This window comes from Mustela erminea, chromosome 5 (genome assembly GCF_009829155.1).
Source record: "Mustela erminea isolate mMusErm1 chromosome 5, mMusErm1.Pri, whole genome shotgun sequence".
NCBI classification, from domain to species: domain Eukaryota; kingdom Metazoa; phylum Chordata; class Mammalia; order Carnivora; family Mustelidae; genus Mustela; species Mustela erminea.
In genome coordinates, this window is record NC_045618.1 from 3,827,994 (window position 1) to 3,843,212 (window position 15,219).

The 15,219-nt window shown below is 55.4% G+C and overlaps 1 protein-coding gene across 2 annotated transcripts in view; it reads left to right on the top strand.

Moving 5' to 3' along the window:
- The first annotated feature begins 10,008 nt into the window (after positions 1-10,008).
- The window catches only part of HOMER2 (homer scaffold protein 2), an 82,140-nt gene continuing 76,929 nt past the window's right edge, over positions 10,009-15,219 (top strand). Inside the window, exon 1 of one of the 2 annotated variants that reach the window (XM_032341973.1) lies at positions 10,009-10,191. In XM_032341973.1, coding sequence (XP_032197864.1) covers positions 10,058-10,191 — 134 coding nt within the window. In that variant the 5' untranslated portion in view covers positions 10,009-10,057. Of the gene's footprint in view, positions 10,192-12,059; positions 12,254-15,219 lie in introns of those variants that run through there. The other variant, XM_032341974.1, reaches the window with a different exon arrangement.

A 15,219-nucleotide genomic window follows, 5' to 3' on the forward strand; every position in this document is an offset into this window, starting at 1 on the left:
CAGTCTTACACAATTCACAGCACTCACCATGGCATACACCCTCCCCAGTGTCCATCACCCGCCACCCCATTCCTCCCACACCTCTCCCCTCCAGCAGCCCTCATTTTGTTTCTTATAAGTCAAGCTGGCGCTGGGTGATGGCATCCCTTGTTTCACCATCTCCCAAAATGTGTCCCCTCTGGAAAATGGAAGGTTTCGTTGTTAGTAAATTCACTTAATTTAGAAAAGATGGTATATTGCATTTACTTCTTGGATTTTCCTGTCTATACCGACACAGTACAGATTCTAAAAAGTGAGAGAGAGAGAGAGACAGACAGACAAGTAAAGAAACCTATTTTAGTTTCATCCAAACCTACGGAGGACAGAAACTTTTCCTGCTGTGTAACACCTGCTGACGTCCCACGGAAACGATGCTTTATGTAAACTCTGGAGGGAAGGTCAACACGGAGCTTTTTCAGAAATTTCTTGTCCTTTTCTAATTTGTTTTAACGACAACAAAGCCCTTTCTGGGTTTATTAAAAGGAAGACATTTCTGAATTTCTAGCCTGTTTGGCCATAACCTGCTCTGACCCATCGTGCCCTGGAGTGGTTGTGGGAGAGGGGGGTCATGTTTCTGTGGCGCTTGGAGGCCTGCGTGGGCCCCCGGCTAGAGCAACCTGAACATGAGTCAGCCTCCTGGGCTTCGGGCTTCCTTCGGCTGGCTTGCATCAGGAGGGCCCCGAGGTGGAATTTCAGCTGTGATGATATGGTTGGTGTCCAGTGTCTCCCTCGGTAAACACCGACCTCCGATTTGGTAGATATAAGCTTCCAGACTTATTTCCATGTAATGACCCAGATGGAGCTAAAGGTAGAGTCTGATGTCACCGGCCAGCTGTAGTCATTCCCTAATTAATACCTAGCCATGACTACCTGGCCCTCTTGTTCTAAATTAGGACTCTAGCTCATTGTCATCCCTCAACTATAGGGAACCAAGCCAGGGGATGAGCTGCCAGAACTCTGGATCAACCAAGGCCCTCGGCACAAGAGCAAGGAACGAGAGGCAGTACACGGGCCCTGCATTCAGGATGTTAGAAGAGGAAGGGCCCAGCGTGCAGAGGCAGCAGGCGCAAGGGAGTCTTAGGGGCCAGGAGGCCAGGGAGGGTTGGGGAAAGCAACCCACTGGTCTGAGCAGCTCTGGAGCATAACGAAAAGTCTGGCTGGGAGCCTTTATCTTCCCAGCCCCAGGCCTCTATGTTGGCCCCGCCTTACTGATGGAACATTCTAGTTCATTCTTTCCCAAATTTGTCTTTCATAAGAATCACTCCGCGTATTTATTAAATATACAGATTCCCAGATCCCACGCCCAGAGAGTACTGATTGGATCTGCTTAATGAAGGCCCGGAGAGGTCTGTGTGATGGGGCAAGTTGGGGGAAATCTTCCTCTGGTTGTTCAAGGGATGTTACTCCAGAGTAATGGGCTCGGTCCACGCCTCCAAGTGATTTTGTGTGCTGTGGGCTCATCTTCTGGTCCGAGGTGGAACCCCACAAGGGTCTCACGTTCTCTCAGCAGAGAGGACAAGGGCCTCATCCTCCTCATTCTCATTTTCCTTGAGGGTCTTGGACACCCGGCCCCTCTGGCCAGGGACAGCGCATAGCCTGGTGTCGGGCCCCATCTAGAAAAAGTTTCTAGGTTTTCTCCCTCTCGGGGGGTGGAGGGGCGGAGTGTCAGTCTTCTCCCTCTTGCTTTAGTAAGACGTAATTTTGGAAGATGTGGTTTGATGCGCTCTTGGTTCCCGTTTGGTGTCTTTTATATTAAACCTCTTGTCTGCACTAGTTGGCCCAGAGTATTTATAGAGCAAGGATTATTGTAGAACAAGGAATGAAAACTAAATTAAACATGTTCCTATCCTCTGGGCGTTGACAACTTTGTTTGGATTTCGAAAAACAAAAAAGTTCTGGAGACAATGAGCGGTGATGGTTTCGTGACACTGCGAATGTATAATTTCACCGAAACCGTATACTTAAAAATGATTAAAATGGTAAATTTTATGGGACATGTATTTTGCCGCAATCAGAAAGAAAGAACAAAACCCAGTTTGCTCAGGAGACGATATACCTGAGAAACAACCGAAGATGTTTCCCGAGCGATAAAACAGCAAAAGTGTGACCTTGAAGGGCCACTTGAGTGAAGAAAAGCAAATGCTCAGGCAGGTTTTGTGTTGTTTCTGAAGAAGGTTAGGAATCCAGAGCTCATGGGATGTTGCAAGGGAAGGAGTTCACACAGAATAGAAAACAAAGTTCTACAGGGGAGGCTCCATGGAGAAGGCAGCCCGCACACTTCCCAGCAGCCCGGAGTCCAGGAAGTGTTTGCCGGGAAGGAAAGGAAATGATGATTGGGAGATCTCCCTGGGGGACATCAAGGGAAGCAAGGGTGGGTTCTTGTTTCCTTGGGGTAGAGAGGTATTGTCTTGATTCCAGGGGATTTTCTGCTGTCCGGTATTATAGCACTGTTAGAGGAAGAAAACTCTGGAGACCTGCCCCCCTCCATAGCCCCACCTCTAGGGGCGAGCTGTTGGAGGGATGGTTAGAAATGGCCAGAAAAGGGGTGCCTGGGTGGCTCAGTGGTTTAGGCCTCTGCCTTTGGCTCAGGTCATGATCCCAAGGTCCTGGGATCAAGCCCCACGTCAGGCTCTCTGCTCAGCGGGGAGCCTGCTTCCCTTCCTCTCTCTCTGCCTGCCTCTCTGCCTACTTGTGATCTGTCAAAAAAATAAATAAAATCTTAAAAAGAAAGAAAGAAAGAAAGAAATGGCCAGAAAAGGTGGATGCGCTGACCGATGCCAGATGGCGCATCTCTGCCCTGCACTTCATGGCAAGAGCCGGAGGTGGGTCTCGGAGCAGGACCGGTCTCTGACCGGGAGCCCCGCACAGGCAAGGGCTTTGTGGAGCCCACAGAGCCCAAATCCACTACGCAGTGATGGGAAACAGGAGGCTTTCAGGAAAGGTGTTACTTGGCACAAGGACCCAGATTTGCGGGGTCGCGGTGGGGGCTCACTGAGGACAGCTGGCGGACGCGCTAAGCTTCATTGGAGGCAGCGGTGCCAGGAGCCGGATCCACTGGCCTCCCAGATGGGGCTGGGGAAGGACGAGGGGTGGGGCTGTGGGTCTGACCGGCTCCCCAGGCCGGCCCAGCCATCTGTGGCCGGTCTGCACGTGGCAGGCGTTCGGTGACTAGGTGCTACATTGAAATGAATCGAAAACCCACTCGTTTCTATTTCGTAGGATTTGCTTTTTGTTTGTTTTTGTTTTCTAGTAAAGAGTTACTTCTTTTTTTTTTTTAAATTTAAGATATTTGATTCAACTAAATCTTGCTGAAGGGGATTGGTCCACATCTACAAGAGGTGGCCCCCTGGGTGCCGAGGGCCACTTTTCCACCCCCCCAGGCTCCCCTCCCTCTCCTGGTGGTTGGCCCTATGCCTTCGGCCCCACCTCCTCCCCGTCAGCACAGGGATGCTCCTCCTGGAGTCCTGTCTCGGGGCTGGCCCAGAGTCCCCTTCCACACGCCATCCCTGCTGTCTCCGACTGCCCACTGATCATCTCCTCTTGCTTGTCCCTCGGTATCCTGCATCTCAGCATGTCCAAAACTGCACCCACCATTTCTCCTCTCTGCTCTGCGGCTGCCCCGCACCGCCCGCCCCGGGCTTCCCTGTACCCCGGAGAGGCATCACCATCTACCCTGTGTCTCCAGCTAGCAGCCTGCTTAACTAATCCTCAGTCCTGTTGAGTCGCCTCAGACGGGGCTCCGGAGCCTCCAAGCTGGTCTAGATGTGCAAGCAGGCACCTCTCTGTTCCGGGGCTGATGCCAGTCAGAGACAACTCTCCCCTAAACTCAGACCCCCTCAGAAAGCGCGAGCAGGCTTTAGGATCACCTCCTTCTGTCCTGTGCTCAGAGGGGGCCCTGCACATCCTTGGCCCCACAGTTTCCTGGGGTTTCTTAATTCCCCTCTGGAGCCCGAAGTCTCAGCCAAGCCCGACCAATGAGCTAGGATATGTCCTTTCCCTCCCTTCCAGGTCCCAAACTCCTGGGGCTCTCGCCTCACCCGTGGCACTCTCTGGGCATCCCGAGGCTTGGAGCGGTGGTTTGCAACCCTGGCTGAGCGTTGGGATGGGTTGGGGAGTTTACGGGCTGACGGCTGTCTGGGCACCACCCAGGCCAATAAAACCCCGCTGTCTGCAGGCGGGGCGCCGGTGCTGGCACTTTGTCAGGGCTCCCTAGCTGACTTCAATCTCTAGCCAAGGTTGAGAGCCACTGGTTTGCAGCATGTTTTTCCACTCTTTCTTTCTGGGGGGAATCTCAGAATTAAGTGTTCTTCAGCTCCCCAGACTGGGTCTTTCAAGTTCTCCTCCAGGAATAGCTTAACTTGGAATGATTCTGTCATAGCTTTGACTTTCATCTAACGATTCCCCCATCTCCTCTGTGCCCGTCCCCAGGAAACCAACAGAACCATGTGTTCATTGTGGGCATCTGTCCTCATAACCCCCTGCCCCGGCCCACATCGGTTTACTTTGATTGTCCTAGCCCTAGATTTTCCTGTGGGTGTCTGCTCCAGTCCTGACCCTAGTCCACAGTCCTCTGCGAGCAGCTGCCGCTGCACCTCACTCAGGGCTGCATGTGACCCCCACTAAGCCCATCAGGGCATGTCGAGCCCCCAGGCAGGCCAGTCAGACACGGTGAGCCTCCATTCTGGGACCGCGGTTTGAATCGCTGGGGAATTTACTCATTTCTTGCTACATCTGAATGTGGGCCCAGCGCTGGGAAGAGAGCCTGTCCACGAACAGAGCCCAGCAAGGAAGATGAAGCGAGGGACCCTGCCCTCGGAGATCACTGTCCTACAGGGGGACTCACCTGCTGAAGCGTCCCCAAAGGCCCAGTGGGGGTGATCGGGTGCTAGCTCAGGGCTGCGTAGCAGCAAAACCCAGACCGCCCTGAGGTGCCTCAGTTGGCCGGGCTGCCCCTCTGGTCCTTTCTAGTGTCGCCCGTTGTAGCTGAACTCTGGGTGGAGACGGCCAGGGAGGTTTGGCCTCGCCTCAAGTTTGTTGGACTGTTGGATGACTGACCCCTTTCCAGCGTCACAAGAACTCCCGGCTCCCCGCTCTTAGTCCAGGCTCCTGTCCCTTCCTGGAGGCTGGTCAAGACACCTCCTCTCCCTGCCCAGCCTTGGCTGAAAGCTGCCCTAACACCATGGTGCCCGCAGCCTCTGCCCCTCTAGGCCATTCTCCCCTCCAGCTGCCAGAGGGTCTAAGATCCGAATCTGATCATGTTCAGGGTTTGTACTTTCTCCCCGTGGCCCTCAGAATCAAGTCCAACGTGTTCACGTGTCCCCGAGATCGTTTGGTGGGGTCTCACCTGACCTCTCATGCCTGGCCACTTCCTACCACCCACTACTGAGCCAGCCACGGGGACAGTGCTCCCGTTCCCTGTGTGAGTCACTCCCTGGCCCTGGTCTGTTTGTAGGAAGCGGCTTTCTCCCCCATACATCCTTCACGACCCAGCTGGGATGCCCCCTGTCTAAGCCAGGGGAAGTCAGTGTCTCATGGAATTTACTTGTACCTCAGTTAACTTTGCGTATTAGGTTGTTTGGAATAGGTGCTCAGTCAGGGTGAAATGAATTAATGAATGCTTTCAGAACCGCAGCAGGACAGACAGACTTAGGAAAGCCCTGGATGGGAGAGTAGAGGGTCACAGGGACTGCTGGAAACCGGTGATGGCTCGCCTTCCTAAGGGCAGGTCTGGGCCAGATTGGAAACAGAAGGGACTGGCGCTGGCGGTCCCGTATCCCTCTGGTGTCATCTTAAGATGACATCTTCTCTGACCCTTGGGTGCCCTGCAGAGGAATCTTGACACTATGCAGAGTTTGGGACTCAGATTTGCAGAGCGTCCCCAGGCGGGAAGTGCGTGAGCCGTTTCATACATTCTCAGAATCTTTAAGCTGACTCCACTAAGTTGTAATATGTTGCTATATAAATAGTATTGGATCAGTATTCATTCGAATTTTCCCCTGGTTCCACCACAAAAGCCAGTAATAATAATGGTACTTATAGTGTGTCAGGAATGTACTGCTCCAGGGACTGAGCTAAGCACAGAAGTCTTGATCGGGAGGACCACGGGGAGCAAGCACGGTCCAGTGAGGTCCCTTGCCTGGCAGGCGAGCAGACAGAGAGGCTGGAAAGCTGGCTCCCATCACCGATGTTCATGGCACCGCCAGCGTGAGGCCCAGCTCTGACTCTGGTGTTGGTGCTTTTCCCCCTGTATTCCTTCTGCTGCCCCGTGAGCCGGATTTTCATGTTCTGTACGTCCGGCCCTTGGTCCCACACACTGATAGTTTCTGCCTAACCAGAGTCCTGACACAGTGAGAATGGAAACCTAGATTACCGTCCGAACTAAACTTCCTATCAAAACACAAACCCGGTCCCTCACCCGGTCCTGTGGACTCTACCCCCAGATGCATGTCTGATCCGTAACCCACCTTCCTGCAGCCTCTCCCTTACCTTTTGTCTCCCCGTCTTTACTCCTGCCCCCTTCTTACTTCTCCTCCCCGTAACCAGACTGGGCTTTGCAGAAGCTAAACGAGATCCTGGCGTCCCCCCGCCCCCGCCCCCGCCCCACCGCTGCCAGCGAGCCCAGATCCTGAGTCAAGGCCTCGGGCCCCTGGGTCGCCCTCCCACCTCTTCTCGTGCCTCGTGAAACTCACCACATTCGAACCAGCCCGACTTTCCAGTTCCTCCAAACTTCCCGCTTCTCCCCCAGCCCAGTGCCTCTGTCCTGTCCTCCGCCCAGGACCTCTGGCTCCACACCATCCCCAGCCCGTCCCTCTTCAGGGGCCGTTCCTGCCTCCGTCCTCAACCTAAATTAGAATTCTTCTCTTCACACAGATCACAGTTTATATGTTGTGTGATGATTTGACTCCTGTATTTCACGCGGTTTTATAATTCCGTGATGGAAGGATCGGGTCTCTTTTGCTGACAGCTTTGTCCCTGGTGCCCGGCACAACATCAGACACCCAGTAGGTGATGAATATTTGCTGAAAGAATAAATATTTTTCCGTGTTACTCTATGGTCTTCCCAGATCTCATCTAGTAGCTGCGTAGCCCCTCATAGTTCTCCATTGAATTAAGGGCTTTCATGTGACGTTTGTTTCCTATGTCAAGAACTGACCTTGTAGGGTCAGAAGATAAAAAGTGTCTAAAGTCCCCGGATCAGCAGCATCAGAAATCTGAACACACTAATAATATCATCCGTGGACACGGTGAGCCTCATCTTGCTGTTGAGAGAAAAAAAAAAAATGTATAGATTACAGGTTTCAAAATCAATGGAGTGGGTTGTGGGCAGCACCGCTTTTAAAAATAGAATAGAAGGGACGATGCTGAATGCTTTGCGGGTGAGAGGGTAAGCATTGTTCTGTGTGACTTTCCTATATATATATATATATATGTAACTTTTGTTTCCATTCTGTACAGACAGGTATCTGCGGAGAATGCCGAAGCCGGGCCTGGGCTGTGGTTTCAGATGCGTTTCTCACCGCCAGTTGCCTGCAAAGCACAGATACAGGCGGCTGGCTTTGGGGGTCTTGCACACCGTGTCAAGCCCCAGGCCTCACCAGGTGGGGTGCTGGCCCCGAGCTCCGCGGGCTCACCTTCCCGCCGTGGCCGGGGTCAGGGGCGTGTGGGACTTGGCATATAGGACATCCCCAGGGCTACTTTCTTTTTCAATAAACTTGTTATTTTGGACCAGTTTTTGATATACAGAGAAGTGGGAACGATAAGGCCTAGAGCTCCTGCACACCCCTCACTGCCCCCCCCCCCCCCCCCCCCCCGCCATCAGCGTCTTATGTGCCACCGGATGGCAGCGCGGGGAGCCTGCCCTAGCGCGTCGCTAGTCACTGAACTCCTGACTTTCTTCGGATCTTACCCGTTTGCTTTTTCCTCTTCCAGCACCGAGTGGAGGATCTCGGATGCATTCAGGCCTCACGTCTCCTGGGTCTCCCCTGGCCTGTGACGGTTTCTTGGTCTTTCTTTCTTTTTCATGACCTTGACGGAGGAGTCCTGGTCAGGTATTTTGTAGAATGCTCCTGAACGTGGATTTGTCGGGTGTGTTTCTCGTGAGTCAACCGGGGTGATGGGTTTAGGGGAAAAAATCGTCCCGCAGGTGAAGTACACGTCTTGTCACATCCTATCAGGGGCACAAGATGCCAACATGCTTCAGCACTGGTGACGTTAACCTTGATCGTTTGGTCAAGGGAGGTCTGCTGGGTTCCCCCACTGTGGTGTGACCACGTTTTCCTCGCTGTACTCTTATTCTTTCAAGGCAAATCACTAAGACACTAAGACACAAAGCAGAGGAGGGTGGAGGGGTGGGGTGTGTCACAGGCTACCTCCCAGAATGGAGGGTATCTGTGCGTCTCATTTGGAAATCTTCTGTAGGGAAGATTTGCCTCTTCTCCACTTACTTAATAATTTATTATTTTTTAAAGACTTTATTTATTTGAGAGAGAGAGAGAGAGCACGTGCACACAGAAGGAGAGGGAGAGGGAGAAGCAGATTCCCTGCTGAGCAGAGAGCCCAATTCGGGACTCGATCCCAGGACCCAGACATCATGACCTGAGTCACGTCACATGTCCCGTTAATAATTTACTTACGCATGGACTGATGTCTGTTTGTTTCTTATTTTGCATCGTAATGCTAATCAGTATCATTTATCAGAATGCTCCCAGTGTTTCAGCTTTGGCCACTGCGAGCTCTTTCAGGGGCTCCTGGGTCCCCATCCTCGTGTCTGCTCAAGCAGGTCCTTACTTCCTGCTACACCAGCATGCTTTAGCTCACTTGTACTTGCCCTGCCCCAGACTGAAACCGGCCATTTCTCCGGGAGCTGGTGTTGAGAGGCAGGAAGTGAGAGTCGTGGAATGCTGCTGTCTCAGGCACAGAGAGCGCACAGTGCTTTTCCACCAAGGCAGCTGGGGGATGAGGGGGGTTGCAGGCCATACAGAGGAGGGGCGCATGGGAAGCTGCTCCCTGTCCCTCGGTTCCTCAGCTCTCTGCACCTGCAGCTCTCGGCTGAGCCCCAACCCCCCACCCCCTCCCCAGTGGTCAGATCTGCCCTGGTCAGAGTGCGAAACGTTCCTTGGGCCGATTGTCTGTTCCTGGAGCTCCAGCTCTGGAAGCCTCTGCTACCCTCACAGAATGGCAGGAATGCCAAGTGCCTGAGTTTGTGCTGGTCGAGGTCTGGCTTCCCAGACTTCTGGGGGCATCTCTGCCCCCACCCAATCCCAGCTCTGGATCTAGGCAGACATCCCCTTTGACCTTCCAGAGGCCGATGTTTCAGAGTTGGCTTTCCCCAGCCCTGCTCTTGCTCGTGCTCCCTGGAGAAGACTGTGAGTGCACCCTCGCTGTCAGCTTTCTCCTCCAGACCCGCCCCTCCTTTCCAAGGCTCACACCTCTGCCTGGCGCTGAACCCTCTGCTCTCCTGCTCTCCTCTGGGCAGGACCTCCCTCTCCCCACCCGCATCTTCAGTCTGTGCCCCCAGTGGCTCCTCTTGCCCAGTCTAAAAGGATACCCAGGCCTCCTGGCCCTGCCGCAGCCTCCAGCCAGCACAGCTCCCTCCTCTTCACCTCGGGCCTCTTGAAAGAGGAGACTCGGCCCATTCTTTTCCTTGACAACTGGGCCACACAGAGCATGCTGCTGGGAGATGTTTCACACAAAAGGGGTGACAGCTGGTTTGGAGGGAGCAGCAGGCCCGGATAGGAACTCCCAGTGGCCCCCCTCGGGGAGATCCCACGGTGACCAAGTGCTGCTGGGAGGGCCCACCCGAGGCTCTGGCTTGTCTGGGAGCCTCCCAGGAGGCAGCCCCCACTCTGGGCCTGGAGCTGGGGTTGGAAGGAGAGAAGGGAAACCTCTCCCCACAGGTCCTCCAGAGTTGGTGCAGACGAGGGGCAGCTGTTTCCAAATCTTATCTTCTCCATGCTTTTCCTTTTTATCCTCACCCTGTAGGGAAGGCCTTTGTCCAGAGGGACCAGGCACTTAACTCATGGAGTTAAGCCTTCCATGTCGAGCCTTCCGTGGGCTCCTCCCTCCAGCATCGCCCTGCTTCCCACTGACTGTGGGAAACAGCCCGAGTGAGTCACCAACTCCACCTGTTGTGCCTGGCTGCGCCCTCCCAAGGTAAGTGGGTGCGCCCTCCCGTCAGTGGAACAAAAAGCTATTCCTGTTCAGGATTCGGGAGGCTGCTCAGCCCCGCCGCAGGGCGAATCTGTGTGCTGATACCCCCCGCCAGCTGAGCTGGCCTCTCCATTATTTTCCTCTGCTGACTTCTGCCTTCCACACTGCCCAGGACAGCCCTCACCCCCACCCCAACCCCTGGTCTTCGGAATTCAGCCACTGATAGATGCAGCTCCTCCAGGACCAAGTACTGAACAGACTCTGAACAGACTCACTTGTGCTTACAGACGCTGGCCAGTTCTGTCTGTCTGGGGCCTGGCTTATGCCAGTTCATTCATTCAACAGGTGTTTGTGGAGGACGTGCAGGCATAGCTTTATGCACCGGAGAGACAATGATGAACAAAAAGAGATGGCTCCACAGAGTTTGCAAATGGGCCCGGGAGATAGATATTACACTGGTAGCTTCACAGATACATACTGCAAATAGTAAGTGCAATATGGGCGTTCACAGTTTGTCTAAGGCATTAATTAAAGGTTCCACAGGAAGGGAGAGTTTAACTGCGATCTGAAGAGTGAGTAGGAATTGACTAGGAGTGACACAGACATGAGGGAAGAAGATCTTCCCAAAGGGTGAGAATAGCATGTGCCAAGGTCCTGGGGTTGGAAGGGGGATGGTCAGTTGGCTAAGGGCAAGAAGAAGAGAAGGAGAGAAAAAAGGCCGGAGAGGGTAGTGGAGGCACCATGGGGCAGGATCTTGAGGCATGTTTAGTATCTTGGTCTTTATCCTGAGGACAGTGGGAAGGAACTCCCTGAAGGATTTTAAGAAGAGTGACATGATTAGATTTAGTTGAGATAATTACTGACCACAGTGTGAAGTAAGGGTGGGTGCCCCCCACCCTCACCCAGGAGACCTTGGTGGTTAGCAGGTAAACTTGTGGTCCCAGAAGAGATGAGGGGAGGTTTGAGATGGTGGCCCTACTTCTTATGCTTCTTCCTTTACTTTTTTTTTTTTTTTTTAAACTGTCCTGAAATGGCAGGTTTATGTGGGCAGTGTGTTCTCAGCAGATGATCTGATGGGTGGCCCTCAGGGGCAAAAGGTTAGCTTAGTCCCGGTGCCAGCCTTTGGTAGGGAATCAGAACATGATGTGTGGACAAGGGATTCAGGGACTGCTCTTCAAGTGTTTGTTGCCATCTCAATTTCCCTCGCTCTAAGAATAAAACCAAGCTTAATTAAGCCTCCTTAAAAGCTGTTAGGCTCTCACTGGGAGCCCAGCCCCATCTTCACCCGGGAGGAGCCCAGAGCACCCGCTGCAGGTGCAGGACCGCCTGCCACGTTGGCTTCCCGGATTTCATGGCGGCGGGCACCGGAGCCACGGAGCCGGGCAATGGACAGCAGAATGAAGGGCTCCGAGGAGGGGCGTGACCGTGCCCATCTCAGATTCTGGAGACCCGAGCTCGGGTCTGAAAATGTGACCTGGGGCAACTCACTGCCCCCCGCCGGAGCCTCAGTTCCCTCCCCTGCAATCTTGGGTGGCCCCAAAGTCCCTCCAGCTGCGAGGGCGACTCTCGGTCCCGCAGGCGGGGTGCCCGCCCGGAGGTACAGCGTCAAGCCCCCCGGGGCGGGCCACGCTGCCCGCGGGAGAAGGGGGCTGCGCGGAAGGCGGGCGGGGAGCGCGCGGGGGCGCGCGGGAACGGTCCCCGCGCGGCCGCGCCCCCCGCCCCTGGCCGGGCGCCGCGGCCCCGGCCCCGAGGTTACGTAAGGAGCCGGCGTGGGGAGCGGGGCGGGGCGGGACGGGGCGGGGCCCGAGCGCGGCCGCCCAGCCCCCGCCCAGCCCCCGCCCAGCCCCCGCCCACCCCCGCCGGCCCAGCCCCCTCCCGCCCGCGCCTGGCGGCGGCGGCAGCTCCACCGGCAGCCGCGCAGCCCCGCGGAATGGAGCGGCGCCGGGGCTGAGCCGGGCGCGCACGGGCCGCCGCATGTGCCGCGCGGGGAGCGGCTGCGGAGCGCGCGGGGAGCGAGCGCCAGAGGGCCCGTCGGAGCGGCCGCCGGAGCAGCGCCGGAGATGGGGTGAGTGAGCCGGCGCCCTCCGGAGGGGCCGCCACGCGTGCCCGGCTCGGAGCCCCCGGGGGGCCGGCGCCCCCTGCCCGCGCGCGCCTCCTCCCCCCACCGGGACCCGGGGGCCGGCTCCTGCCAGTCGGGGGCCCGTCGACCCCGCGCCCTCCGCCCCGACCTCCCCCCCTCCCCGCGGGGGCAGCCCGGCCTGGGCGCGGACTTTCGGCCCCGCGCGCGTGGCCCTCCGCCTCCGAGCCGGCCCCGGGCGCGCGGCAGCGGCGGGGACGGCGGTCCCGGGCGCGACCGACTCCCGTGCCTGTGTTGGGGAGTGCGAGCAGCAGTTAGTCGTCCTCCAGGACGGGGTGTGTTGCCCGCGGATGGAAATGGAAGTTTTCCTGCGGAGGGAACGGGCGAAATCATCCCTACCCCCCTCGCGGAGCGCAGGAATAGTGGACTTTGCTTGGAGACGGAGGAGGGTGAGGAAGTCTGGAAGGAGCCGGAGGGAGGCTCCGGTCCTCGACACAGCGGAGTAAGGTGCTCAGGGGAGAAGTTGAAATACTCTGTCCGAGTGACTAATGCTTGTGCGTACGAAAAGTAATTCAAAAGGCAGGACTGATTCCCCCTTGGCGTCTCCGCGAGCAGCAGGCGCCGTGAGTCAGGGAGTCGCTGTGCCGACACCACGGACTCCTGACACCTGCTCACCGAGAGCAGCGGCGAGGTGCGCCCGCCCTATTCCGGGCGCAGCTGTTCTGCCCATTTTACAGATGAGCAAACTGATGCCTTAAGTGGTTCGGTGACTGTCCCCAGGTTGGACAGCTGATGAGTGTTTGTAGAAGGACATTTCGTGCATCTGCAGAGGGGAAGCCCCAGCCTGACAGCGGCCACCGCGGTGGTGGGCATGTGGTGAGTTCCTGAATCTCTGTGTCCCCTGCTGCTGTGCTCAGCGCCCTTCAGACGGCCCTTATCACTTTTGCTGGGTGGGTTTAGAGAGCGTGCTTTTCTGTATGGCGTTGGGGAGGAGTGGAAAGGGGCGCGACTGTCCTGGAGGCCTGGCTCCCACCGGTCAGTGGCTCTGTGGCACCTCACTCCAGGGAAGTTTCTGGAGTCCTCTTACCCAGTGAACCTTATCTGTGGGGTCCGCAGGGTGTCAGAAGGAACCAGAGGCAGGCGGAGAGGAATTTTGATGAAAGGCAGTGTGAGGGCTCCAGACCCCCATGAACAGGACAGTGGGGAGAGAAAGGGACCGAGAGATTTGCTTAAGACATCGGTGCCAGTCCAGGAGATGTCACACGTAGAGAAACTGTGGGTGCGTATACCAGAGGCACACTGGTGGGGAAGCAGGTTTTCCGTAACGTTTTCAGTGACCTCTTGGTAGACTATGAAAGAGCTGCTCTTTGTGCAGTGGGGAAACTTTGAGGTTCTCAGATTTCATACTTTAAAAAAAAATATGTACGGGGGGAAGAGGGAGTTGGCAAATGTAGGTCTCAAGATGGAAGATAAAAGGGATCTGGTCATTTTAACTCCGTGTCCCTCCCCACAGACAGCCACAGAACCAACTCCGCACACTTGCGTGATCAAAAATATTGAAGCTCTGTGGTGGAGATCAAATAGTTCAGTGGAAATGAAAATGTTTATGCACAGAAGCTTGAAGAAAACAGCAGAAGGCAACTTGTTTGTGGAGCCTCCGGGAGGGCTGGCTTGGGGATCAGGTTTAAGTGGGAGGTGGCTTCCCTGTACTTTTTTCATCACTCAGTGCATGTCTGTCCCTCGCTCCGCAGAGGTGAGGGCTGGTTCGTGACTCCTGCCTACTTCTGCCAGTCTCCATATATCCCTTCTTCTGTAACTTATGTGATACAAAGCACGGCTGAAAATGGGGTTGGAGCTAAGGCTGGATAAGCAGTTCAGACAGAGGAGGGTGGAGGGAGCCATTTTCACTGGAAATAGAACCAATGTCATGCTTTCTGAGAGTTGAGTGGGACGGGGAAAGAACAAAAGGGCAGCCAGTGGAGAATCTCACTGTGGTCCTCCGGCCCTGTCATGGCTCGACTGTGCAGACGTGGCCAAGAATTAAGGGGGAAAAAAAAATTCTGAGTTTACTTCTTCCCCACTTAAGATGCTTTTCCTCTGTCAGGCATTAACTGTTTCCGCTTCTCTTCTGTGAAGTGTTTTGCATTGAGCCTGTGATTTCCCCAGTAAGTTTGTGCTTTTTCTCCCCGAGGCCGCTGTTTCCTACCTTCTCTCCTGAGACCTGTCTCCTCTCCCCTCACACACCTTCACTGACAAAACAAGAGCCACCGACTGAGGAAAGCCTCATGTTCCTGCCCCCTGCAGTCCCACGGGTGGCTGCCCCTGGTGGCTTTCTTGCCCCCTGTCTCAGCAGCTGGCCAGGCCCTCCTGTTGTCCCCCGCCCGGACCGTCCATCCCGTCCCCTCTCTGCCTGGTCAGGCCACCTCCCTCCCTCCAGGGTCTGTCTCATCCGTATACACACGGGCTTTGGTTCAGTGCTGTCCAGTAGACCTTTCCACACCGATGGGAATGTGCTCTGTCTGCAGGGCCTGATACAGCTGCCACCGGCCACATGGGACTCTTGGGCACTCGAAATGTGTCTAGTGTGACCGAGGACCTGAATGCTTTTTTTTTTTTTTTTAAGATTTTATTTATTTATTTGACAGACAGAGATCACAAGTAGGCAGAGAGGCAGGCGGAGATAGAGGAGGAAGCAGGCTCCCCGCTGAGCAGACAGCCCGATGTGGGGCTCGATCCCAGGACCCTGGGATCACGACCTGAGCAGAAGGCAGAGGCTTCAACCCACTGAGCCACCCAGGCGCCCCGGGACCTGAATGCTTAATTGAAGTTGAAATAGCCCCCTGCGGGTAGTGGCCGCCATCTTGGAGAGCCTAGCTGTAGCTTCTGTCTTCTCTCTCTTGCTTCTTTGTTCTCCTTCACCTGAAAACATCTCAGAAGATATGTCCCAGTCTCTC